Below are 27,122 nucleotides of genomic sequence, written 5' to 3' on the forward strand. Positions count from 1 at the left end.
AAGATGTTTTGCTGAAGTACAATCAGCGTCCTGCTAAAGAAGAATGATTATGCTAATTGTGCATTTGTGCCACGTTGCAGAGAATCGTTCTCTCATTGACAAGTACAGAATGGGATCCTCTTCTGGTGTTTGCTTTAGTGTTTCTGTCCCTTGAACCAATGAAAGGAAAACACTGTTCTTGCATGACTTGTGGTGCAATTCAATTCACTTCAATTGTTCTGTGTTTAAAAGGAAACCGAAGGACAAAACAGACCAAAGTTATAAACTGAACAACTGAGCTAGCTTCTACCATCTTTTTTCTGTATAGTTACCATAGGTGATGATAGTAAAAGGCTGCTTCAGACAGTTGTGGGTGAGAGAGGCAACTGGTACGCTTTTCCCCCTGAAGATTTGCCCCTGGCATGGGAAATGGTGTTGAGGAAAGTCTGAATTTTTTAAACAATCACCCAGTGAGCAAGTCAGTGACACCCAGTAGAAACTGAGGTTCCACTGGGCAGTTCTCACTGTGAGCAGGTGAAAATAAAGGAGAAAGCTGTTTGCACATGCTCAGCAAAACTGGATAAAATGAAGAAGGATAAAAATATACACATAGCTGTCATCTGTGTCTCATTTGAACATTTGACAGCTGTTGGTTTGGTATTTTAGTAACCAGAGGTTGGGATTATTTCAACATGAAAGACATTTTTTGCAGTCTGAAACTCTACTGAGGGGGATGATGATGGAAAGAGCAAAGTAAAGAGAAAATGTTAGTGGGGCCGGAGAGAAAGCGAGAGAACGAGCTCTAACTCAGAGGAGCCTCTGAAGCCTCTGAAGACAGATGAGTTTTGCTCATTTTATTTGAACCTGCCTGTGCTCATTTTAGAAGTTGCAAGGTGCTGCTGAGAGATGCTCTGAATTGCGGAAAGAATAAATCAGGAAACAGAAAAAAAAAAGCACAGTAAAATTGCCACAAGCCCTTTGTGGAAATTTTTATCTGACTAGAGGAAGAGGGACCAAGGCCCTGACAGATTCAGGGCACAGCAAGTCATTGTGTGTGTGTGTGTGAGTGTGTGTTCTTTTCGTTTATATGTCCTGCGAAACAGGACAAGGCAAAAACTTTCCTACTCATCTAGTCTCGTATTATTCTTTCAAGGGCAAATCACCTATTTGGCTGCATGCGCACATGCTGTAAGAGAAATCGGAGCACTGGAGTCGGTGGAATTGTCTCCCGCATTCACACAAATGCACCAGTCTGAAGGTAACCTTTCCCTTCCTCCCTTTATCTTCTTCTCAGTAACACCCTCTCCCCAGTTCGTTTCTCACCTTGTTTCTCTTGCCGCACAAAAGAACACCTCGCAAAAAGGTAAGCGCAATGAGATGAAATTTCATCAGACAGGAGAGTACATTTAATAGTTCACCAAAGGGTTAAATAAAGCACTTTCTTGCTGCTTTTAAAAAAACAGTCCAACTGACAGCTAACTTGACAGAAAATGCCTGTAATCAAAACATAACTGCAACTGTCCGAGGTACAAAGTAATAACCACTGACAAATTGAATTGCATACTTTTCAAGCCACATGTGTCATCAAGTGTTTTGTGAGCCAACTAAAACCGTGGGGAAATGGTTTACCAAGGCAGTGAATGGCCTGTGCAGTCAGCAAAAAAAGGTGATGGGTCATGAATTTTCTTTTCCACAGTAAGAAAAAAGAGGATGAAAACCTCTTCTGAGGGAATGAATGATAGAAGAGCTACGTTGGTCTCAAAGCCTGACACTGCCAAAATACACCAATGTGTCCTTGTGTGTGTGTTTGTGTGTGTGAGAGAGAGGGAGAACAGGGCTCTCGTGCATAGTGCAGTGTCCGTGTGCCTTAATTCCAGTTTGTGTATGAGCATGTACAGATTTGAATTTTGGGGACCATGTGTACATGTCCTTCTGTGGTTGTGTGGACATATTTTATGCTCACAAGGACCCGCTCTGCTTTACAACACACATTTAAGAGTTGTGTCTTAAAGAAAGAGGAACACCTTCATTTTAAGAGTTAAATGAGATGAGTGACACTGTACAACACATTAGAGAATAGATCGAGCTGCATATTTCAGTCCATTCCTAACCTGAGCCTGATCTTTGTGCCTTGTGCGTCCCTTATACTTGACTGTGTGGAAGACCGATAGGTAAAAGTAGCAAAACTGTTGAACACATTACAATATGCCATCAGTCTGACTGAATCCAAACATGATTCTCAAATGTCTATTCCACCCAGACCTGATCCCCCATTAACCAATGTCTTCTGTCAAGCTCGGTTTGGATATTCACTGTCTATCTCATATAGACATACATACATATAGGAGGTGAGTAGCTTCACCTAGCTCAGGACTGAAAGCTTGGAGAAGCAGCAACATTGAAACAAACAAACAAACAAACAAAAAAATGCCCTCTAATGACTCTAAAGTCTATTTATTTTTAAAAATTGTTATTTTATTCGCAGTGCGTTCAGAGAGTTTTTAGACCCCCTTCACTTTTTTTCAACTTCGACTATTTATTTATTTTATTGTTTTCTTATTATTCTACACTCATAGAATAATGACAAAGTGAAAACAGAATTTTAGGAATGTCTGTAAATTTAGTAAAAATGAAAAACTGAAATATCACATGTACATAAGTATTCAGACCGTTTGCAGCACTTGAAATGTAGTTGAAATCGCTTTTATAAAGTTTCGGTGGATGTTATGTGGTCTGGTTCTTAAGTTGCCAGATACTGTGAGCGGTGTTGCCAGATTGGCTAAATTGGGCTCCTTGGGTAAACCTGATTAGGACAGGTAATTTCTTCTTCTCAACCTCCTCCTACTTAATTTCGTCTTGATTCCAGTCATGTAAATTACCTGGATACTTTACATGATTATGTATTTCGGGGTACTTAGAGAATGCTCAGGAGCTTCCCTCTTGGCTCCCTGCACACATAACTAGAGATAAAATGAAATAATCCCGTAATTCTTCTAAACTTTCCAAATGACACCAAAGCAAAGAAATTTGTGCTACTCCATTTAAAATGATTGTTAATCGAATGCATTTTTTCATGTCCATTTCTGAGCATACAGTTCTGATGTGATCAAATCAAAAACTTCAGCATAGTTACATTTACAGCAGAGATGTAAAGAGTGGCTGAATAATAGCGTGTAGCTGGTTTTTAATCGGGTGTGTGAATGTGATAGGGCATTCGTACACTAATGGTAAAAAAATATAGGCTGAAAACAAGAGAGTTATTATGATACAAATTAAATTCCACTGGACATGTATGGATTTATCTCAGTGTGCTTGCAAACCAGCCTTTATTCTTATATAATTTCGATTAAATTGGTGAAGACTGACATTTTTGCACTGCAGAAGCCAACCTAACAAGTTTACATTCTAATGCAGTCATTCTGTAGGATACTAAGTTTGCTTCAAGCTGCAAACGTTCCAGATGGTTGTGGTTTTACTGCAACACGACTATTCATGGAGTGCCAGACAAGAAAAACACAGAGCTGTGCTAATTTGGTTTGCAAATACGTCACTGTGATTGCTGACACTCATCATTTTGTCTTTATCTATAAACCAGTGAAACCACAAATGTGAAAATGTGTGCAAAAAAAAATTAATCGACTGTTCAAGTCTTTGTACAAGTATATTTGCAAACACAATAAATCAAGCAGGTTCATATTTCATTCGAGCATCATTGTTAAAACCTTGAATTACTGCATAACTGCACACAATAGAAACAACACATGATTCCGCCACAAATATACAACAGCAGACAATGTCTCCCCCCTGTGGCCTAAAGAAGGAATAAAACACAACGTTACATTATAAGGGGACACAAGACAAGTTAAGACTTTGCTGATCCTCCTAAGAGGGAATTGCCATTTGTTAAAACAACAGAAACAAACAGAGCACGCACACACACACTTACTTGTTTAATTAATGGATTCAAAAGGTCGCTCCAGAATTTTCCCTCAAGGCCAGACTTCACCATCTAACAGCCGTCTGAGGGATACGGGGCAGATTTTGTCATGTAGCCATTACATTACATCAGTCAGTGCTTCCATGGGCAATAAAGCCCCAGTGTTCTTCAAAATGCCAATTTCCTGAGACAAGTTAATTTCCCCTTCTGCCAAGTCCTTTGCTCGACACACAGAGCTCAACTGAAAATCAATTAACAAGCTGGTAAACACAAATATGAGAGCATATAATGATTTTTTGAGTACATTTAAATTAATTCTTCCTCTAAAACTGCTCATGTTACACACAGTGTGCTTCACAGTACTGTATAATGCATTGCTGAAGCTAGGACGATTGTATTTTCTGAATGTGTCGTATTAGTGTCTCAGAAGCAGGAACAGTCATCTCACCCACTCCTCCATCACTTTGTTCTGTGCATGATTTTGCATCTTTTTGGAGCTCATATTTTTCCACCTCTTTAATGATGTAAAATCTGTCAAAGCTTGAGCACATTTCACACATTTTACACACAACATTTACACAAGTGTTTGGTCAGAAATCACAAGTTTTTGTTCTATTTCAAATTCCTTTTGCATTGTTTTGCATTTTGCAGTTTAAGCCATTGTGTTTTGGTCCATTTTGGACCTCTGTTTGCTCTAAACTGGGCTTCAGGCTCTTGTTTACCTCATTGTGGTTTGACACCAATTTGAAAAACAGTGTGTCAAAGCAGGAAATCACTGTCACCTCCAAATTTAAAGGCCTGTATCCTAAATTCAGTTGTCAAGAGCCTTAGATTGACAAGATTTACAGTTGCTTTCCTCTACTTTTCTCAAGGGTGAGGTAGCCCGCATGTCACAAACAATAAATGTTATTGTGTCTACATTTTTGTACAACAGCTGGGTTCAACTGTACAACCAAATCAACAGAAGAACGTTTTAGCACCATGATTTGAGGTTGCCAAATCCTGGGGGGAAAAAAACAACATCCTTGAGTTTAATAGACAATTATTAAGTGTATTCAGTTTGAAAGCTGATGACTTTGACATGTACCATTTATTGTAAAAATGTACAATTTTTGGTTTTCTGTAACTCTTCTTTCGGGGCATTATTCTTCTACACAGCGACATGTGGACACAGGACACGCCACTATAAGATGACACTGTTGCCATCTAGTGTTGAGAAGTGAGCTACTACAACTTTGTTTTTATTCTCTCTTTAAATATCAGCCACAAGATTAAATGTGGCTGAAAGTATAGTTACTAGTATGTTAACATGGACACATGTGAATGTGATTATGGGCTAACAGATGAAGGGAACAAATGAAGGGAATGTAAATGTTTCATATCTGTCACATTAGATGGATATTTCTATATATCTGATAAGCTGACTATAGTATGATTTATGCCTGATGTTTTATGAGTTAGGCAGCACGGTGGTGGAGTGATTTCCCTGCCACCTCACAGCTAAAAGTAATGCAGTTTAAACTGTCGGTCTGCTGCGGCCTTTTTGTGTGGAGTTTGCATGTTCTCCCTGTGCTACTGTGGGTTTCCTCTGGGTACTCCCACAGTTAAAGACATGCACGTTACGTTAGCTGGAGACTTTAAATTGCCCATAGGTCTGAATACTGGCCTCCTGTTACCCTAAACAGAGTAAGTGGTTAAGATAATGGATAGATAAATGATGATGGATTTTGTGAATTATTAGTGACCATTTATTACTCAGTTGCCATTTACAGGTCTGAACATTTTGGCAATGTAAAAGAAAAGCTGCTAAAGGTTAACAATACACAGATACCCCAGAATTGCTCTCCAAGTTCAGTTAGAAGGGATCTGAGCTTTCTACACAACACTGGCACTTTTTTTGCACTGAATTCATTACTAAGTGTTGCAGCTGTCACTACAAAGTCACTTGAACTCATTTGGTCTTCCTGTGAATGAAAGTGTTAATTATGAATAAATTCCTGACACTTTCCTAATTATATAATTCATTTCCACTTGGCATCTGTGATCAGAGTGAGATACTAACTTATTTTAAATGTGAGAACAATAATTGCCTTGAAATAAATATTCTTCCTGACATCATGTAAATACTGTATTCCAACCCCAAACTTACTTGAAATAAATCAAGACATGTCACACTGGTGATTGTTTACAATTTTATTATTGTTATTGTTCTCATTGTCAGATAAAAGCAGATAGAGAGGAGCATAATAATCAGAAACAACGTGCAGCTTTGGGGTTCCTGTCCAAAGCTGGACGAGAACGGTCTGAGGTGAATATATGTTAATACAGGGCAAACCCCTCCGTAATAAATGCTACATAACACTGTCCATGTTGCAAAAAGTCACAGTTGGCCTGCAACACATTCATGACACAGTTAATCTGAGGTAAGCTAGAGTTGGCTAGTGTTGTACTGAGCAAAGAAACATCTAGGATGTACTGTGTCTAGTCTAGTGTTGTGACCGTGTGATGTCCTGTTTCTGGGAGCACAGTTTATTGGAGCTCGTCTCTACCTTGGCATAGCTTTGGCATAAGGAGGTAAGATGGTGGCTCCCTGTCAGGGGTCACCTGAGAACAAGCATCTTTGTCCATTTTATGAACAATTAGTGAGGAACTCCAAAGGCCTTAGGCCAGTCAATATAAGGGATTACATAACGCAGAATTTAATTCAGCTATTTATAATTCAAGTTCAACAAATAACAGTTCTTTATACTGCTAATGGCGTTTGAAGGAAAGCACCCACAGACATGTATATTCTGGACTATATACATGACAAGTCTGGGCCCTTATACAGGTAGAGTCTGCAATGCTCTCCTCTTTCACTTAAAGTGAAATCTATTTTAAACTGCGGCTTGGCAGTTGTACAAACAAGAGCTTAAGCTTTAACTTTTCCCCAATAGGAGAGAAGGTGCTTGTAGCATGTAGGCCAACACATGAGGAGTTTTAGTCACATTTGTTATAGCATTCTGTCCAAAGAAAAATCTGAGTAGACTTATGTAACTAGTCTAGCTTTACTGGCTGAGTTGAGGTCTGAGAGACTGAAAATGAGGGCAGACTCCAGAATTGACCAAACAGCAGCATTCAGTTAACACACAGGACACATGACAAAGAGATACTTTGATATATTGTCACAAGCTTATTTTGCTAATATCAAAAAGGTATAAATAATACATCCTGATTTTGGTTAAGATGAAGAAATCAAATCACATGTTAAGACACAAAAGAAACCCGATGCACAACTTTGCTGTCTTTATCCACCATTTTTGGGATTACCTGAGATTCCGGTTGTCCCTCAGGGCTTTCACGGATTCTATAGTATCAGCACTCATTGACCGATCATGGATTGAAGCGGTCGACGTGTTGAGGTTACAGTCTTGAGAATGAGAAGAGGTCAAAGACATTCAAGCAAGCAGAACACATCTATGCCATCGTCAACTACATCCTTGAGAGCCCACTTTATCCCTACACCTGAAAACAACCTGACCTGCAGGCTCAGCACATTCACCACCGTTCATCAAACAGCCACTGTGTGGAAGCTTAAAAAAGGCATGTAGCAAAAGAAAGCTTAAAATGGGCGAGGTATCCTTTACATAATTATCCCTCTAAGGAATTTAGGCTTGTAATACCATCTTGGAATGCACTATATACTGATATATATTTATACTGTATATTGCCATTAATATAAGCAGGATTACTGTTGATAAATACAGTGAGCTCCATACCATCAGAGGCAGCACCTCTCCATTTCATTTCTGGGTGTCATGGGCCCTGAAGGCCCTGCAGTTGTCGAGGAGACTCTTATTGTTTTCCTATTTCATCCGATTAAAAATCAAATATATGGTGATCCAGACTCCACTGCCTTTGGTCCTTCTTCATCCACAGTCTCCCTTTTTGAATCCTCCTCTTTCTGTTCCAGGACCTGAGGGGTGGGGCTTGGCAAGGCTGCAGCCTCCATAGTAGCCAATGAAGAGACATCTTGTTGCTCAACAGCCCTCTGGGAAGATGCATCTTCCTGTGTGAAAAAAAGAGAAAATAAAAATAAAACAGTGGTTGTGACGTACACAGTCATCTTATCCTCCTTTGTTTGGAATGTTTAAGGCTCTAGTGGAAAGCTCCAAACAGTCTCATAGCCCCCACCAGGAGTTTGCTGGTTGGTCAGCTTGTTTAGGTTACTGAAGGGGTTGGTGAGGCTTACCAGAATTTTCATTTTCCACTGCCTGATGTGACCAGCTATCAGCAGGTCTCGATAGAGAGCTCTCTCTCTCTCTCTATCCATCATTTTCTAAATAAATTATAGTTTCTAGAATGACCACACCAATGTTAAAACAAACACTTCATTAACATTGAGAGTGGCTCCCGCCCCTGCCATAATAATTCCAACCCGCCAAAAATGTGAACCACATAGCGCCAACTATTGCCCCCAACAGTTTTGTTAATCAACTGAATCTAATAAAGCAGTTGACAAAATCCCCCACAAAAGCCTGAAGAAATTAAAATAAGAAGATGTTTTATTCTAATAAATATATCTTGTCTTAATAGTTCTTTACATGACCATCAAAAAAATGAAAACCCCACCGAACGTAGTAGCTGTAATTCGGCTTTATAAACATCAGATCTGCTCAAGTCTCTGGACATTTTTTATGTGAAATATGGCGTAAACCTAAGGGTTTTGCAACCATTAAATAAAGCCTCCCCACCTGAGTACACCAATGACTAGGTTGCCAGGACCAAACAAGGTGGTGTAGCTTTATATTACAAGTCTACTTTTAGTTTAACCTTGAAACTCTATATTACTCTCAACTTATTTTGAGGCACATTACTAAAACACTGACAGCATTTTTCTTCTTATTGTGTCGCTGTATAGACCACATAGCTCTTTTCACTATTTTTGGATGAATTTAAGGAATTCATCTCAGATCTCAATATTCACTGTGTCAATATTTTATTCGTGGGTGATTTTAACATACACTTGCCTCTAATACTCTAAGTTAAATCTTCACAACACTGGTCGATACTCTTTGTTTCACCCAGTTTGTCCAGGAGCCAACTTACTGCAGTGGTAACACCCTTGACTTATTCTATTCTGTGGGATGGTATTTTCTGACCTAATTGTCTCCCCTCAGTTATGTCAGATAACTTCCTTATTAAATTTGACACAACAGTAATTTGTCCTCCTAGCCGTCTCAGAAATGTTGTTACCGTTCGATATATTAGTCCATCATCTCTAGTTTCTCTCAGTGAACAACTCCTGGCAGTTCTAACTCCTTTCACTGCAGCAACAGACTCTGTTTAAAACTGTATCAATGTCATAAACTCTACTTTTTTTAGTATCCTGATTCAGTTTTACCTATAACAATTAAGACTGGATAGTTAAGTTCACTGAAACAACTAATGCTCTACAGGAGATTGGAATGCAAATAACAGAAATCCCTATCTGAATCTACTTTACAAACATGCTCGCCCCACTGTAAGCGCAGTATATTACCCTTGGTAACAATAGAAGTCTTCAGTCTTTCTTTTTGACACTCAGGTGGTGATGGCAACTTCTATACTTATCACAATTTAATAAGGGAGTTATGTTAAAAATATGTCTAACACGCATTTTGGAATGAAGAATATGTCATCCAGTGGAATCGTGTGTCTGGCTCAGGTGTTATATGTTTTGGATGGCAACAAATGTCGGTGGCACAGACAAACAAGCTAACTAACAAACTAACCTAGGATAAGAGAAGATTCAGTCTAGGTTTTTGCATTTGTATGGTGATTGAAGTGCATATTTTTAGTTTAGAAAATAACCAGAGTCATTCATTAAAGCTTAGTTTACAATATATTGACAGTTTATAATCAGTTAATTTCATTTTACTTGGTAAACATTAAAAAAAAAAATATATGGTTGTTGCCAATAACCTACTGACTTTTTTAATACCAGATTCAAATAAAAAAAAAAAAAGTAGAAGGTCATTTAGGTCTTACACACACATAAAACAATATACTATTGTCCTTTTTGAGGAAAAACAACAATGTCCTTAAAACTTTCTAGCGCCAGTACTTCTAAAACTAACTGGAAATGTTAAAACTTTCTTAGTTGTTGTTTGTTTCTCCTTCGAACTGGCTCTGCTTTGCTTACTTGCTCTGAGAATCGATGATTCACCTGATCCGCAAATTCCTGCATCTCCCCCTCCTCACCATTCGAGTGGCAGCTTGGACTTGGCACCTCAATTCCATGGCTTTCCAAAATGGCAGCTTCTAGTTGTTTTGGACAGGAGAGTGGAAGTATACACTCAGCGATCACTTTATTGTGTAAACCCAAACAAATCCAATACCAATGTTCTGCAATAAAGTCTACCATTCTAATGCCCAATCACTTTTACATTTTTGTCAGTGGTTCTGATTACATTATGCTTAGCACTGACAGACAAGATTAAAAAAAAAAAAAAAAAAAATTCTCCACAATATTAAGAAAACTGATAAATTTAATAAACTTTGTAAAGGGAGAATTTCCAGCACATCTGCTGAATGGCAATAGACTGCCGAGGTTTATCTAACACAGGGGCAAGAGATGGAGACAATCATGGCAAAATCTCTTCCCATGGTGCTTTCCTATGTGAAGTCTATCAGCAGGTCCTCACCAATATTGGCTCTTCTCTTCATTTCCTTACGACGGTTAGCAAACCAGTTGTACACCTTCAAAGCTGTCACACGCTCAAACTCTGACAGCTTACATCCTGAGTAATGAGATAAAACATCCACAAGAAAACAAGTATGTTTTGAAGTTCTGATGATTTATGTAATGCATCTAATTTTAAGGAACGTCAGATTTAATAAGAATTCATTTTAATGCCTCTGTTAATGCAGGCTCTGTTATGATGACACCTTGATTCACCATTACAGGATTTGACAGTGCAAGTATTTAATTTACAAACTAAAAATAATGTGTTAGACTCGAGACACATGCTTCGTCTGAATTTTGTAATTTAGATAATTGATATATACAATTTTTACAAAAACTGTATATTAAACAGTTACCTAGTGACATTTTCTGACAGAAACTGATTTTAAAAAAGTGGAAACCCCGCAGTACCTGGTTTTTGAATGACTGAATTACAGGTGTTGGCAATCTCCTCTCGCTTTGCTTCATCTGGATACTGGTTCTCCATGAAGAAACTAAGAGTTAAACATCCACAGTAATGGAAACTGTTAAATCATATTGCATCACAGGCTCAACATTTATTAGGGGATGGCACCAGACAGATCCGCGCCAGTTATGCCCTAATTTTACACCTCATCAACTTTTAGTCTTTGCATTGAACCAAAGAAAAAAAGGACAATATTTATACAGTCAAAGAACATCAGGAAAGCTCACTACTATAAATGCATAGATTACTGCATGCATTAAGTGGATTCAATTCTGTAAGTCAAGCTTTGCATACTTAAATATCTCTCTACACAAACATATACACAGTTTTATAATTACTCACATAAATAAATTTTCCTTACTCATGTTTTTAGATATCATCTAAGGCTGAAACAAATTATAATCTCGAGTTACTAAACACACAAAGATCAATTTCTTGCAACCCTCTCCTTCCGTGTTGCTCTATCCGGTCCAGTCTGTCTCACACACACACACTCTCTCAAACACACACACACACACACACACACACTTCACCTCTACTCTACTGTCCTTGGGTCTAAACTAGCTCATAAGGATCAGCACTGCAGCAGCATTGCGTAATGAGGGAACTGCTGGTGAGTGTTGTCTGAAGGCCTTTGTGGTCTTATTACTGTGAGTGGTCAGACTGCCCCTATACTTACAACCACCACGTAATACAGAAATCAATACACAGCAGGTAAACGAATGTCTCCTCCTCTTCTCAGCACCCTTCTGAGAAGACTGTTTCAGACAAATATGTTACAAAGATGCAGGGAAGTAACACCTACTGAAATAACTGCACAGCAAACTAAATGGCTTTGTTCCGCATCAAAAGTCGTAACACACCACCAGAGGACATTCACTATATGATGGTTATTAATATCCACTGTTACCTGATAGGAATGCTGCATTCCTGTCATTAGGGAATAAAGTACAGAGGACTTTATTAACTTTAAAGAACTAAAATTTATCTCCTGAAGATATCTAACACATACAAAGTTTTTCTTCAGATCTTGATCAGCTTTTTTAATATTTAAATCAAAAACACAAGTGACACATTCAAGTTTATCATTTACAAAAACCCAAACACCGAAATATAAACAAAAATGATCAAATGTCCAAAACTGATCAAATATGTCCCATAATGAATCTTTTCCTTTAATTTACTATTTAACTCAGCTATAAAGATAATTAGTCCATTTTCCCACATGACCTGAATGCAGCACAGTCTAATAGTATTCACTCACCTCTCCATGATGGACTGACACTCCTTCCTCCAAGTGAACCTGCTTCCTCTGCGCAGCCTCAGAGGGCCACCCACCATCCCTGTTCTGTCACCAGCCATGATCCCCGTCCTCCAATCAGGTTCCTCTTTCACCAAAGACCGCATTGATAAAGTGGCACCTGAAGAAAAGCGCACATTTAAAAGTTAACGCTTGAGAGTTTATGTAAATTAAGATGACAGTGATTGTGTTCGGTCCGTTGCAACAGCTGAATAAACCTTAAAGGGGGACTTCACCAATTTTCAACTTGCATCTTACTGTACAGTTCTAGTTTGGGGAGTACATAAATGCTAATTATTTAAACGTTCTTCTGACTTCGCCGTTCTGAAATCTGTTTCTGCCTTTAGCGTAAAAACCATTCTAGTTGAGACCACACAGATGAGTATTCCATCATTTGGAGTTCAGATGAAATCATCCGGAGGAGTTCTAGAAGAGGAGGTCAACCAAGACTACAACGGGTACACACAGTATCTACAACAAGATGACATCATCTGAACTGAAAAACCCATGACATGACATCATTGGAGGCCTTTAACAGGTAGATGCAGAGCTGAAGGTTTTGTGGCATTAATTCAAGTTGCACTTTAACACCAATTGTTACATTGTTACCAAAATGGGAAGTACACAACTAGAGAAAAAAGTGACAGACAATGTACAAGTTTGTTAAAAAAATAATCAGGATTAATTTAGATGAATTTTACTGCTCTTGTTATATTGTTGCATTTTATTTCTTAAGATTTATTACATAACTATGGCCATTATTTATAAAAACAACCAAAAACTACATTACGGACAAAAGGTCAACTAAAATAAACAAAGTTGTGACAGTGGCAATTCCCTGCACAATAGAAAGTGTTTGTCTTTTCATCATACATGTAAATAATTGTAGAATGCTGCAGAAATTGTGCTACTGACCATGGTAATGGTAATAAAAGAAATAAATAAAAGATTCGCACCTATGCAGTTAACATTTTATCTATCTATATATTTAGACTGATCTGTGAGACACAAACTCTTGTTTTATAGGGCAACTTACAGTTGACATTTAAACTAAACTATATTTACAACCTAGCTGGTACAACAGTTGCTGAAACTTGGTCAAAGTCAGGAGGATTTCAATAGCATGAAGGTCCTTTATTTTTATTACTACCGGTACAAGCTTCTAGTTTGACTCCCAAGGTGTCAAAGTAACTGGGTTTGATGGCATGCAAGATAGCTTATGTGCAGGCATCTCCTTTGGCCGGGGGTCAGGGAGGACATGGTTACCTGGGTGGGCGTGGGCGGCTGCAGCCGCAGCAGTGTACCATGGTAGCAAGTGCATCAACAGTTCTCTCTGCCTGCTCCACAGTGGGTTGGAGTTGAGGTTGGTGTTGGGGTTGGGAAGGATGTTGGAGAGGCTGCCACTTGCCCCTGCTACCATCCCATCTCTGTCCCCTCCCCTGGCCCTGGGCAGGGGACTCACGCTGTGCTGGCTTTCACTCCATCTCAGCCCTTCAGTCGGGACAAAATCAACGGTCAGGCAGGCCACAGCCACGGGTTAGGTCGTAAATACCAGGTTTGGCTAATGTTATTAGAGCCTGAGGGTTATCTGGGTTAACCGATACGCTCCTGTAGACCTGCCAGGCAATTTACAGTCATGAATTCATTAACAAAACATGTTTTATAAAGTGCATCTGCCAATATGATGTCAAATTGATTTATATTTTAGACTCTTTAAAGGTTGATGATGGGCAGGTCAGTAGGAGCCTATATCAGAAGCAAAGCGCTGTGGCCACTGAGAAACGTAGCTCTTGTTAGTATCACTGTTAATAGCCATGTAGGAATGAAAACCAGCACCAGAGTACCTCCAGCATCAGGGCTGAAAACTACACAGGAGCTAAGGCAAAGCTTGGGGGTGGGGACAAAACAAAGGTATAAGATGAAGGGAGGCAGCAGGGACAGCAGATGGTCCATCGGTGGTTGCTTATTTTGTGAATTGATAATGTATAAATGGGATTATTGTACACAAGTTATACTAAATGCTGTTTTTAGCATTTGGTGTTCTGCAGCTGTTTAAACCCTATACCCTGTACCCTACACAGACAAACCACATTCACCCACTAAAATTTCATTTCCAACCAAGAAGCCCTACTATTGATTATCATCTCCTATGACAGGACTACCTTTGTCCTGTGAAATTATAGATTTGTCCCGTGTCCTTCTCTGACCTCACAGCCCTCGAGGACCACGATGGAGATAGCGTGACGAATTAAAGGTGCGTGGGATTATCATGCGGGAAGATGGTTGTGAAGAATAGGACAGATGGAAAGTTAGCAAGCAAGGGTTCACGTTCATATAATACACACAGTTCCTCCTTTTACAAAAACCCATCCTACATTATGTTACCTGTAATCATCAACTGCGAGACTTTTTTACTGATTAATAATTACTGCTACTGTGCCTAGTATCAGTCATCTCTTTAATGATCTATAATCCCTGCTATAATCTAATCCTGCGCAGTATTTGAAGCTCCTATATACCCAATCTCTACAGCCCTTGCCCTGTGTCTCACCTGGATTATTCCTTTCCAGCAGGTACCAGCGGTAGAAAGCTCGCCGTTTGGAGTCACTCATCTCCAAGCCTTGCTGCAGCAACCATTGGGAGATGTAGCTCTGGCTTATGCCTGCATACAAGAAGCAAGAAACGGTATCTTAACACGTCGAACCTACTTATTTATTTTTTGATGCGCCAATAACGTCTGTCTTTTTGAGATCAGCTGTGAGCCAGCTCTGAAATACTCTAGCTTAGCTAAATGCAAGCATGTGAACTTGATGCAATGCTGTTTTTTTTTTGTTTTTAATCGATCATTGTTTGGTTAATCATTTTTTTTACTCCAGACTCACAAATAACAGTGAAAAATATTTTTGTCTGTAGATTTTAAAGTTTAATTGACAAATTATTGCAGTATTTCTACTGATGATTTGTAGTAGACTGGGTGTTTCAGGTAATAACTGATTACCGCACAGAAGACACCAAGAAGACACCAAGCAAAACAGTTTAGCGCAATGATCCTCCGATGGTGGAACGAGCTACCAAACTCTGCACGCTCAGCTGACTCTCTCCCAATATTCAAAAAACTGCTGAAAACAGAACTCTTCCGCATCTTCCTATGCACTTAAATCTCTTCTAAATCTAAAGTGGAGAGCCAAAGTCAGTCAAACGGTGATCTTCATCATGACCACTTGGGTTAGAAACTAATTAGTCCTCTCTACAGTATAGGGAAGGGTACAGCACATACAAGCCAGTTCACTTCCATGTGCTTTACAATCTAGATTTTTGGGTTAAAGATCAAAAGATAAATATGGATGGCTGGCATTTGCATATAGATATATTAAACAACATAGAAAATAGCATCCTCTGTATAAGATCACCCAAATTTTAAGTTAGTAGCAATATTGGCACACAGGACCAACAGGTGTTTCTTGCACTCTCTGGGTGTCCAAGAGATTGATTTTCAGACAGAAAACAGCTCTTAATGAGCACTGTTAATCTTAGCCTTGAGCTTTACCTCTAATTATTTTTAAAAGGAATTACAGCGTTTAATCAACGTAAAAACCAGAGAGCTGGTATCTGCAGCAGAATTTGCTATAGATACCGGCCTTGATACGGATACCACAGCAATACCACAGCCTAAACCTAAAAAAAAAAACAAAAAAAAAAAAACATGAAAATAAAAGGAATAATCATAGATTTTGAGAAATCCTGAAAGAAATCTAGTTTGACTAAATGGAAAACTAGAAAATGCTCTCAGTATAGCTTATTTGTATTAAGACTCCTTAAATGTCCTACTGCAGTGTCAAGCCTAATCCTGGGTTTCAGTTTAATCACCAAGTGCTTACAGCTAGTGTCATTTATGTTCTTTTTCAAGCTCAAAAATTGTAGTTAGGGTGCTATTGTTTTTGTTTGTTTGTTTTATGGATGTAGGTATGTTTTTAAAAGCACATCCTATTTTTCCAGGCACCAGCTGAGCCAAATACTTGAAGCCCTGTTACAAGGTAAATTGTCTTGACTCATAATCTTTTCTTGGCTCTGTAGTTCTGAACAGACACCAGCTGCTGGCAAAAACAAAAATCCAAATGCTGCCATCAGAATGAAAATTTACACCGCCTTTTGCTAATGGTTAAACAATGTGAAGTTTAACCAATCCATTTTTGACATTTTGCCAACACCAGTGTCCGATCTCAGTCTATGGGCTCACTGACTGTTGGCCGCATGAAAATAAATTATACCATATTCACTTTGCACATCAGCTTGTGCTAATGTAGAGAACTGTCTGCAGCATATAGGAGAGGGAAAAAAAATGGCATAACCACTACATCTGTAAGCAGGCACTGGAGACAAAGCTGCACACACACACACACACACACACACACACGAGTTATAATGCTGTTATTCTTATAATACTGATACTAATAAAATGTATCAAAAAGGATACAGAATGAAAGAAACCACTGGTGCACTGACCAACAAACACAATGGATCAGCTATGGAAAAACAACATAACAACTGATGACAAACATTGTGAAAGCTGTAGTAAAAAAACATTCAGAGACACAACCAATGACCTCCACAGAGCAGGGCTGACTACATCACAATCCACCACTTAAAGAAAACTTCATGGGTCAGAAATACAGCGCCCCATCACAAGGTTCTCTAAGTCTTTGTCACAAGAGGGATCGACGGAACCTCTCCACAATAAGATAAATTATGGCACAGTGCTCACATAAAATTTCATATGATACAATAGGTACTATGTTGTATGCTGTTTATTATATCTAGATGTAAATACCAGGAAATAAAAGGCTGACATTCTGAGCTTTGACCTCATTAATTTTTTACGACAAAAAAATAAATAGCAGTTAAAGTACTTTATGTGTTTAGACCTAAATTAGACAAATTTATCTTCTTTGAATAAAATACACACACAAAGAAAAAACTGAACACCACAGACATTTCAAACACACTCTTGTAGCTGTTCAATAAGTTATAATAGTACCTGAAAAGCAGAGTACCTGTAACTTGGCCTACGATTGCCTGAGAAATCCTGCGATTGTTAAGGAAAGTTTTGATCTCTTCTTTCACCAGGTTGCTGTCTCTCCTGTAAAAGCAAAGATGGAAAAAAAAAATAAAATAAAAAAAACATTGTGGAGAACCATTTCACTGTGGTTAAAACACCAGCTTTTGCTCTGGCTAACCTTATTCACTGATGCTCCATTCTTTTTAGCCATCCCTAAACACTTGGCCTGAATTAACTCCACTAAAATTCTTGAGAACGAGCCTGCACCTCTGGGGAGAGTTGCTGTCATTATCTGATGTTATAATAGTCTCTCTTTGTCACTACTATTCTTTTATTCTTGCTTTCAACTTGTTCTCACCCAGCAATATTTCATCTCCAGCTCTCTAATACCACCACCCTGTTCTTTTCTCTTCTCACCTCATGTACTCATCCACCTTCTCCTCCAGGTCCCACTCCTCCTCTCCCATTATGTCATAGCTGAATGAGCGCTGAACTGCCACAGCTGGGGGGTAGAGAGGTGGAGGTGAGGCCTCGTAGCTGTTGCTGGGGGACAGTGCTGTGCCATCGAGGCCGGAGGTCTGCGTGGTTGCAGAGGCCAAGGAGAGCGAGGAGGAGGAGGATGAAGATGAGGAAGGAGCTGGAGCAGCTGTGGTGGGGGTGTTGTTGGACGGCGTTGGATGAGAGTCACAGTGCGATGGCCGATGGTCTGGGTCAAGCCTCTCCAGGGACTCCAAAGCATGGATGATCTGAGGCTTGGTCATGCCGGACAGACGAAGGCGCTGCAAGAGGTCGATCTGTTCGATGGTGTAGCGTGGCTCAACTTCACAGCACTCCATTCTGGCATCTGCATATACATTTTGTTTTGTTAATGAGAATGAGATGGTCTTTGAGAAAGAAACAGACCAAGTTTGTATTTTAACACACAGCAACTGTACGCATGACTGGGTTGAGTTAAACAGCATTCCAAGATTTCAGTGTTACTAAGTCCTATGGTGCTATTTTTATCTCCAAGCAGCTTTTTGACAGACCTTAAATTTAGATAAGTTGCAGAAAAACTGATAAATGATCAAGGGATTATTAATAGAATAAACAAAAGGTGTAGAAAGCTGAATTCACTCTCTTTTACACCTTAAACGAAAAAATGATTTAATAACTTCTGTTAATGACAAACCCGTGTAAACACTAAACTCATTTATACCACTGAGAAAACAGACTGCATTCTCCTCTGAAGAACCCTTGGGTCATTCAAACTTTTGGCACCTTATCAAAGACTTGGCACGCACACCTGGGGCTCACCTTGCTCCATTTGTCCAGTGTGGAATTAGGTAAGATCACCCCAGCATACATCACCTAACATCAGGTCCCCTCGTCCTAGTCCTTCACAGCCATGCTTTACTTTCTGTACCTGACTGTCCTCTGCAGACTTGTAGGGGCACAGCTTGACAGCATACAGAGTGAATAACCTGGTTTAACTACACAGGGAGCCACCTGGGACCACATTACCTCATATGTTTTGCAAATCTGTTAATCCCACTGCACAGGTGCAGTTTCAGGGTTTTACCTTTGCAAAGCAACAACAAGCAGAGTAAAGTACTAAAAAGTTGATCTTGAGAAATGGGACAGTTAAATGTTCAATAAATCCAACACTGCTACATATGCAACTTCTCTCACAAGCAGGATAAAGTTACGTTGCCAGACGTGTTTGCACATAGTGTCTTTGAAATCCTGTGTTCTATGGGACAGACTGGCATCCATCAGAGCCACAGTGATTCACTCAGCCACAGTTGCCACGCTGATAGTCCCGATTCTTTATGTGCAATACTACAAACTCAAAACAAATTCTAAGGAATCAAAAAGTCAGCAGAGCCGTCACCCTGCATTTAGGTTAACTTACCTGATGGAGGGGGTGACAAAGACAGGCGCCCCGGCAGCGGTTCAGTGCGTGGGGTCGCAGCGGGGACACACCACTGTCGCATGGCTCAGCGGACTTCAGCTCGGCTGGACCTCTACAGAGTCACATAGGAGACCTGCTGCAGTGTGTTGCGGTTAAGCTGCCTGTATTAGCATGCTGGCAACCCGACAGCTGCCGATGACTCGCTATAGCGAGCTACGAGGGCTAAGCTAACACGGTCAACTCTTGTCGGTCCCCCTGAGCGTCAGCCTCTAATCAATAGCTGCTGTGCTATTTGTGTCAGGTTAGCCACTAGGAGCCAAAAGGAAGGCGGAAGTAATGCAGTATGGCCTTCAAAATAAAGTTTAGCGACGGCCTTACAAACTATAGCTTCTCTTAATTTCATTATTATGTAAACCTAACTAATAATATTCTTTAAAAAATAAACATTTATCAACACTTAGTGGGGAAAGCTAGAAGATAAAGTTACCACACAGCACATCAATAACAACACAGACTACAAGTACTTTACTGCACTGTGCAACTTATTCACTGTGCAACTTATTCAGTTTTCTATTTATTTGCACATAATAGATTAAGACAACAAACTTATTATATGACACATATATAGTTATGTTGTAAAGAAGGTAACTTCTAATAATAATTTAAGAATTGTTTTCATTCAACAGGTGTGCTTTTACGTAGGTAACTGGTGGAGTCCCTTGTTCTCCAGATGTGTTTTGGGCAGTCGAATGTGTTCTATGAAGGTGCCGTCCCAGAAACCATCAAATGCTATGAAATTGCATTTGATGAGCACAACGCCAGAAAGTTAAGACCAAGACTGTTAGATGACTGGAGTTACCAACCTCAAAGGGGGGTGATGCTTAAATTGCACATTTATTTGTCTTAAAAAAAAAAAAAAAAAACAGGATAATAACCCAAAATCTCACAGCATGATGTGCAAAGCTGTTACCCAAGCAAAGTTGTTTTAAATTTTACATTTACATTACATACAGTCAGTTGAGTTCATTGTTTTGACATGTCCAGTATTAGTTACTAATGTGAAAAAGAATACAAAACAAGAACTCATCGAGTATACAAGTTTGCCAATAACTGTGGCTATAACTACTAATGGTAAACAAATACTATTCTTACAAAAATACTATAGCAAAAAACTATAGCAGCACCTAATAATAATTTTCATTCGTTTTAGTCTACTTTTTGTTTTTCCAATCGGGGGGCCCTGGTAGCTCAGTGAAAGAGCATTGAGTTGGGATGCAGAAGGCTGTGGGTTTGAATCCCGCCCCACCAGGTTTCTTTCCCACTCATGAATCCCCGATATGGACAGGAAGGCTTAACCTGAATTAGTTTTCAGCCCTGTAAAAATCAGCCCTTTAAAATGTTAATAAAAAATATATATGTAGATAGTTTAGACGTCTCCAAATACATGTCAAGATGCTGCTGGTTGTTTTGTATCTTGCTAACATCTTCAAAAAGTGATCACCGAGAATAAGGCACGCTTTTATTTTGAACGTCATCGGAATCACAACTACTGAGTGTGGCCAACTTTACTTGAGTCTGCTTAAGTCTCGGTTATCGACTTAGCAAAAACTTGTACCTTTGGGGTTACATTAACAGCGCCGCCGATGGGCCGCTGCCCATAAAGTCAGTACGAGAACAAGTAGCTGCAAGTAAACACCGTGTGTGTTCAACCGAGGGGCTTGGATGGAGCCAGATGCTAACGCTAACAAGGCAGCGCGCTAGCTAGCTAAGTTAGCAGACAGCTAGCGGCGGGATTGTCCCAGCGCGGAGCATCTCTCTTACCTCCCGTTGCTGTGGAGAGGGAACTGCAGCCGGCTGGACGGAGACGGACGGTGGGGAAAGCTGTGGTGAAAGTGGCCCACAGAAGCCCCCTGTAGAAAGTAACAAGTCGGTCCAAAGCTGTGTACTAATGAGCAGAGGGTGAACGCTGCGGGGTCATATTGTGTTTCAGCTATGCAGTGGGGAAATAGTGTATGGAAATGTGGGGAGTCTGTCTCAATTTATATATGACCCCTCACCCGACACCTGTCAAGCCAGCAAAAATGATAATTAGGATTTCCGGTTTTACTGTACATTCCAAAAATATCACTTCTAATTCTCCACACCAAAATGTGACCAAATAAAGTGATTTGGAGATTTCTGGTGAAGTTGTGTGAAAATAGAAAATACCCAAAATGCTTATACATATGTCCAATTCATGCAGGTCTTTATTTTTTACAGTTTCATAATTTGACCTTTTATTTTGGAATGCTTGATAAAAACATGTCACTAAGTGTGTCTACCTTGATGCAGCACCACCCAACATAAGTGGGTCTGTCTGCAGATGGGTTTCCTTGTAAGCATTTACTGAAGGACTTACATAAATACGATAAATAACAAATACATAATAAATACATAAATAATGACTTAAAAGTAATTTTGAATGTATAATGCTGTTTTTGATTCTTGAGGGACGCAGTGAGGAAGTGCTTCAGTCTGGAAAAAGTATCATACATACCTCACAGACAGCATGTTTGCTGAAGACAGTGAATCTCCTTTGCTGAGTAATCTAATACACCTATTTGATTGACCAGCTTCACACAGACAGCTACAGACACTGACTATCGCATTATCACATTATAAAGTCTATGGTCCAAACCCAAGGGACAGTGGATTCTGACTGATGAGGGTTATACTTATGTAGATTCTCTTACCAGAGATTGTTTTGAAAAATCAAATTCATGATATGCAAGAAAATGGGAGTCATTCTTAAAATGCCAAAGTTTCTTTAAAGTGTCTTACATTTATTGCTCTGAATTAGTGTGCCGCAAACTCTCTGCATTCTCTCTGCATGTTAGTCTAGTGACTGTAGGTGAAGAATGAGCCTATGTTTGCTTTATTCATTTTTCCTCCCTCCCCTTCAGCCTGTGTCATGAAGGCAGCAGTAAAAAAGTGTGACATTAAAGAGCCTCTGTGCCTTACTTGCTCAGTTCATTTCGTGTCTGAGTTGTTTGAGCAGTCATCGGAGTGTGGTCAGGGGAAGTCCAGCCTGTCACCTGAATCTAAAGGATGAACTGGGCGTTCCTCGAGGGCCTCCTCAGCGGGGTCAACAAGTACTCCACGGCATTCGGTCGCATTTGGCTCGCCATCGTTTTCATCTTCAGGCTCTTGGTGTTCCTGGTGGCCTGTGAGAAGGTGTGGGGTGACGAGCAGAAGGACTTTGATTGCAACACTCGGCAGCCTGGTTGTCACAATGTCTGTTACGACCACTACTTCCCCATCTCTTACACTCGCCTCTGGGCTCTCCAGCTGATCTTTGTCACCTGCCCATCCCTTCTTGTGACTCTCCATGTGGCCTACAGGAACGACCGGGAGCGCAAGCACCGGCTGAAGCACGGAGAAGACTTCCCCTCACTGTACAGTGACACAGGAAAGAAACGAGGTGGTCTTTGGTGGACCTACTTCCTTAGTCTGCTCTTCAAGATAATAGTGGATTCCGTGTTTGTCTTCTTGCTGTTCTACATCTACGAGGCCACCTTCTTCCCTCCTTTGGTCAAATGCAGTGAAGAACCATGTCCAAATGTGGTTGATTGCTATATTGCCAGGTAAGGGCACCTCTCAGGTTCTAAATAGAGAAACATCTTGAAATTTCAATGGTGAAAAGCTTTATTCTTTAATGCTATAATATCTCTTATCTTTGACTATGTGTTCCCCAGGCCTACGGAGAAGAAATTATTCACCATCTTTATGGTGGTGACCAGCTTCGTGTGTATCTTCCTCAGTCTTTGTGAGGTCTTCTACCTCTGTTTGAAGAGGTTCAGGGAGTGTTGTGGAAGAAAGGATTCCTCCAAGAAGGAAAACTCCCCCATAATAGCTACTCGAAGGGAAAACTCTTCATGCAAAGAACCTGTGCTGGAGAAGGCAAAGACGATTGACAACGTCAATGGAGAAGTGGGCAAAGAGAGTTCTGCCCCACCGTACAGCATAAGTCTCCTTAGAGACCAGTAAAAATGTTTGGTAGAACTTTATCTGCAGTAACTGCAAAACGTTAGCAGTTTTAGGATATTCTTAAAAAATGTAATTACATTAAACTCTGTAATTTGTTTTTTTAAGGCTGAACATTACATGGATGTAATTTTTTTATGCACTTGTGATCTAAAATGACTGGTATGTAGAAGAGTTTGTTTATTTTTTCTATTTAAATGATTATGTGTTATTCTGTAACCTCTTTTTAGAATATCATGACAACAAAATACATTTGCTACCCTTGTGTAGTGTGTACATTGACTTAAACTGGACATGAAGAAAATATGTAGGTGAACATATGCATAATTTTATGAACTTAAAGAGAGATGGCAACAATAGTTTCTTCAATAAAGTACCAAGTTCTAAAAGTGTCTTTGGAACTTATTCATTTTTTTAACCCTGTTGTGAAAAGTTGCAAATACAGTATCTAAAAGCAAAGTCACTGTAATGTTTCTGTGGCTTGTTCCTGGGGGTCCCTAGGCAGAGAAAGCCATCAAGGCCCCACTGGTAGCTGTAAGCCTACTATTGGCCCTACATAAGCCCCTTTCACACATGCACTGGAATTCTGACATTCTCCTGACTTTGTCTTGAGGGAGTGTATGTGAGTACACAAATGTTCAAGTGAGCCTATGTTTTCAATCATGTTCTGAAATCAAGAGGAGTTTCTCCCATGAGGATACTTCTCACTCATGCAATCTCCCACTGTTTTGTACACGTGTCAGACACAGCTCTGGACACTGTCTGAGGCTGATTTCTTCTGACATTGTTTGTAGTTCATATGTGAAACAAACATTAGTGGGTTTGGGGGGGCACTTGCACTGCACTGTTTATTGCCTCTGTTGGAGGTTTAGAAGGGTTTATAATTGGAATTGCAAAATGTGCCAATATTAGTGGCACTTAAGGTTTTTTTATGGTTGCAAAAATATAGAGAAAATGGAAACCATAGAATAAAATGTTCAAAAATGTTCAGCAGAACCACAATGTGAAGTACTAAAATGTCTTGTTCTAAAATTATCTATACATGCATAGTGATGGGTGTAACATTGTTGACAAATTTGATAAAGTCACCACTCCTAAAGCATGTCTTAGACCACCATGATGACAATTAACCACATCCTGCATTCCTGCTCTCTGTATCTCAGGTCTAAACCAAAGTGTTTACTCAAACAAAAGTTAGGCGGTGGCCATGTTTAATTTTCATTAATCAGAAGTCGCAGTGCTACATCCTGGTTGCCTAATGCAACTGATACCAAATCAACTGTTAAGAAATGTATTGGTCAGAGTAGATAAACACACCTGAATTGGGTTTACTAAGATCTAGTTGTTATACCATTTTACCCTTTGTAGTTCGCATTAAGTTACAGTCAACTGTTCAATTCTAGATGAGACAACTCACTAATATGTATTTTGTTGTTTTCATGAGGTTTGTGTAAGCTATATCTAATTTGCCATATTTAGTAGTGGTATATTGATATATGGGGTCAACATTTATATTTGGTGCCGTTTAATACTAAAATTAATTTAGTTCAAAATTAGTACTAATTAGTTTAGTGCTAAAAATGAATTAATCCTGACAAATAGGTAAAAAGGAGTTCACCTTTAGTACTTGGAGGTTTAAAGGAAATGCATGGGTGGATGCTGATAATTGCCCCACCTCCAGATAATGGCCAATAGTTAATTCTTTTACTCATTCAGTATTAGAGAAGAAAGGTCGCCCAAAGCTTCCCACTGAACACAATGGACTGAATGATTGACTTGTCTTCATAAGGTAAGATAATTAATAGTATATTTTATCTCATTTTTTATGAGATTAAATGAAGACTTCTGTATTTGGAGGCAGCGAGAGAGACAATTTAAACATTACATACGATGTTAAAGTATTGTCATATTTGGCCAGTAAGTGCAAACCCTTTTAACTGTGAGATTTATGACGTTTAAGAGTTTTAAAAGAAATTGTTTAATCAGGAATCACCTTTCTAAAACATGCAATGCCATATTTGCTATAAAAGATAGCAGAGCAATGTCAAATTAAAGCTAATTTATAAAGTCTTTTGTATTTGAAACCGTGTATTCCACTGGATAATCATGTAACTTTCTATAATGTTTTGTGTTCTAACCCAACAGTTTATAAACTAACTTCTAAAAACAGTAAAAGGAAGTGAACAAAAGCTGAACTCATGGATTGGAAGTTTCTTGAGGGTCTTCTTAGTGGAGTCAACAAATACTCCACTGCCTTTGGACGCATCTGGCTCTCAGTGGTCTTCGTGTTTCGAGTGCTTGTTTTTGTGGTGGCTGCTGAGCGGGTCTGGAGCGACGACCAGGGACACTTTGACTGCAACACTCGGCAGCCGGGTTGCACCAACATCTGCTATGACTACATCTTCCCTATCTCCCACATTCGCCTATGGGCTCTACAGCTCATCTTCGTCACTTGCCCTTCCTTCATGGTGGTGTTACACGTGGCCTACCGGAAAGAGCGGGAACGCAAGTACAGAGCCAAGCACGGTGAAAACACTCGGCTGTACAACAACCCAGGCCAAAAGCATGGAGGTCTATGGTGGACTTACCTGATTAGCCTTTTCGTCAAGACCATCTTTGAGCTCACATTTCTCTACTTGCTCCACTACATTTATGAGAGCTTCAAGCTACCCAGGAAGGTCCAGTGTAATGTCTCGCCCTGTCCAAATTTGGTGGACTGCTACGTATCACGGCCCACTGAGAAGACAGTTTTTAGCTACTTTATGGTGGGGGCATCAGTCGTGTGTGTGGTGCTGAACATCTGTGAGATTTTCTATTTGATTGCCTCCCGATTGGTGAATCTTAAACATCGAGGCAGCAGACACACTGCAACTATGAACATCCACCATGACATGAGCTGTGATGCTTGCAAACCGACTTTTGAATTATAGATTAATCCCAAATCTGTCCTCTTACACCACTAATTAATTATAGGGTGTAGGTTTTTTGTTTGATAATACAATACTCACATACTTTATGTACATTTACAGAGTTATTGTTCACTGCAACTGCAATTGTTCTTTGTATCCAATTTGGTTGTGAAGTGATCTTTTTCCAAACAAGAATATAAGTGAAATAGTACATGAGGACAAATATACATTATGCAGTAATTCTTCGAATAATTGAATTAAAAGGTATTTCTAATGAACCTGCAACCATTGTCAGTACAAAAATGACTAAAATAGACAACATAATACTTAATACTTTTATAACTAAAACAAAAACGCTGTAAATATATATATTTTTTTCAATTTGGATAAGAACTATTACATTTATAGGGAGCATAGTTTCTCCCATTCTGATGGCGCAAGTCCTCCACCTGGTGGCATTAAAGTCCCACTACATTAACATGGGAAGATTGTGAAGCCTTCAGAAACAAAATGATCCATAAGTGTTAGTCCATGCAAAATTGTTTGTACTGCTTGAGAGGTGCCATTTTAAAAATTCTTAAACTCCTTCTTTACTCATGGATGACTCACAAACTATGTAGTGACATCATTGAACATATGGAAATCTAAAGTGAATTACAGTTAATAAATGTATGAATTCCAACAATTTATTTAAAATATGGTAAAGTTCTGTTCATTCACATCTGAAAAGAACATGCATATCGTTCATGTTTTTCCAAGCTTTCACCTTTGTGTTAGATGAATAATTTTCTTAATTGACCTTTTAAATAAAGTGGACGACATAACTTCTTGTGGCAAAGAAGGTACAGTATG

General features: G+C 39.4%; 3 protein-coding genes across 13 annotated transcripts; 2 read left to right on the forward strand and 1 right to left on the reverse strand.

Annotated features, from left to right (window-relative positions):
* Window positions 1-6,094: 6,094 nt before the first annotated feature.
* zgc:91944 (uncharacterized protein LOC436941 homolog) lies at window positions 6,095-21,298 on the reverse strand. Of its 11 annotated transcripts, XM_067507623.1 has the most exons (11): window positions 21,160-21,298; window positions 19,339-19,450; window positions 17,862-18,288; window positions 17,440-17,525; window positions 14,940-15,050; window positions 13,655-13,879; window positions 12,353-12,509; window positions 11,034-11,116; window positions 10,582-10,677; window positions 10,080-10,198; window positions 6,095-7,964 (listed from the first exon to the last, which is right to left on the reverse strand). In XM_067507623.1, the coding sequence occupies exons 2-11, from the start codon at window positions 19,418-19,420 to the stop codon at window positions 7,782-7,784; spliced, it is 1,569 nt and encodes a 522-aa protein (XP_067363724.1). In that variant the 5' UTR covers window positions 19,421-19,450; window positions 21,160-21,298; the 3' UTR covers window positions 6,095-7,781. The 11 variants fall into 11 exon arrangements, with proteins under 11 accessions (XP_067363724.1, XP_067363733.1, XP_067363716.1 ...); XM_067507632.1 differs by lacking the exon at window positions 19,339-19,450; XM_067507615.1 differs by lacking the exon at window positions 21,160-21,298 and having other exon boundaries at window positions 19,339-20,914.
* Window positions 21,299-21,394: 96 nt separating this feature from the next.
* On the forward strand, window positions 21,395-23,753 carry LOC137128954 (gap junction beta-4 protein-like). Its single transcript, XM_067507681.1, has 2 exons — window positions 21,395-22,961; window positions 23,073-23,753. Exons 1-2 carry the CDS (start codon window positions 22,426-22,428, stop codon window positions 23,362-23,364), a joined length of 828 nt encoding a protein of 275 aa, XP_067363782.1. The 5' UTR covers window positions 21,395-22,425; the 3' UTR covers window positions 23,365-23,753.
* Window positions 23,754-25,072: 1,319 nt separating this feature from the next.
* On the forward strand, window positions 25,073-26,958 carry LOC137128980 (gap junction beta-3 protein-like). Its single transcript, XM_067507722.1, has 2 exons — window positions 25,073-25,150; window positions 25,507-26,958. Exon 2 carries the CDS (start codon window positions 25,560-25,562, stop codon window positions 26,289-26,291), a length of 732 nt encoding a protein of 243 aa, XP_067363823.1. The 5' UTR covers window positions 25,073-25,150; window positions 25,507-25,559; the 3' UTR covers window positions 26,292-26,958.
* Window positions 26,959-27,122: the final 164 nt, after the last annotated feature.

This window comes from Channa argus, chromosome 1 (genome assembly GCF_033026475.1).
Source record: "Channa argus isolate prfri chromosome 1, Channa argus male v1.0, whole genome shotgun sequence".
Taxonomy (NCBI): Eukaryota; Metazoa; Chordata; class Actinopteri; order Anabantiformes; family Channidae; genus Channa; species Channa argus.

Excerpts from the sequence above, each read along its gene's own strand:
- zgc:91944 (XM_067507579.1), bottom strand. The coding sequence starts at position 18,406 with ATGCTGTTTAACTCAACCCAGTCATGCGTACAGTTGCTGTGTGTTAAA. Across the intron at positions 12,510-13,654 it reads AGCCGCCCACGCCCACCCAG|GTGCCACTTTATCAATGCGG; the intron begins GTAACCATGTCC and ends GCTTTTCTTCAG. Across the intron at positions 10,678-11,033 it reads TTCAGTCATTCAAAAACCAG|GATGTAAGCTGTCAGAGTTT; the intron begins GTACTGCGGGGT and ends CTCATTACTCAG.
- LOC137128954 (XM_067507681.1), top strand. The coding sequence starts at position 22,426 with ATGAACTGGGCGTTCCTCGAGGGCCTCCTCAGCGGGGTCAACAAGTAC. Across the intron at positions 22,962-23,072 it reads GTTGATTGCTATATTGCCAG|GCCTACGGAGAAGAAATTAT; the intron begins GTAAGGGCACCT and ends TGTGTTCCCCAG.
- LOC137128980 (XM_067507722.1), top strand. The coding sequence starts at position 25,560 with ATGGATTGGAAGTTTCTTGAGGGTCTTCTTAGTGGAGTCAACAAATAC.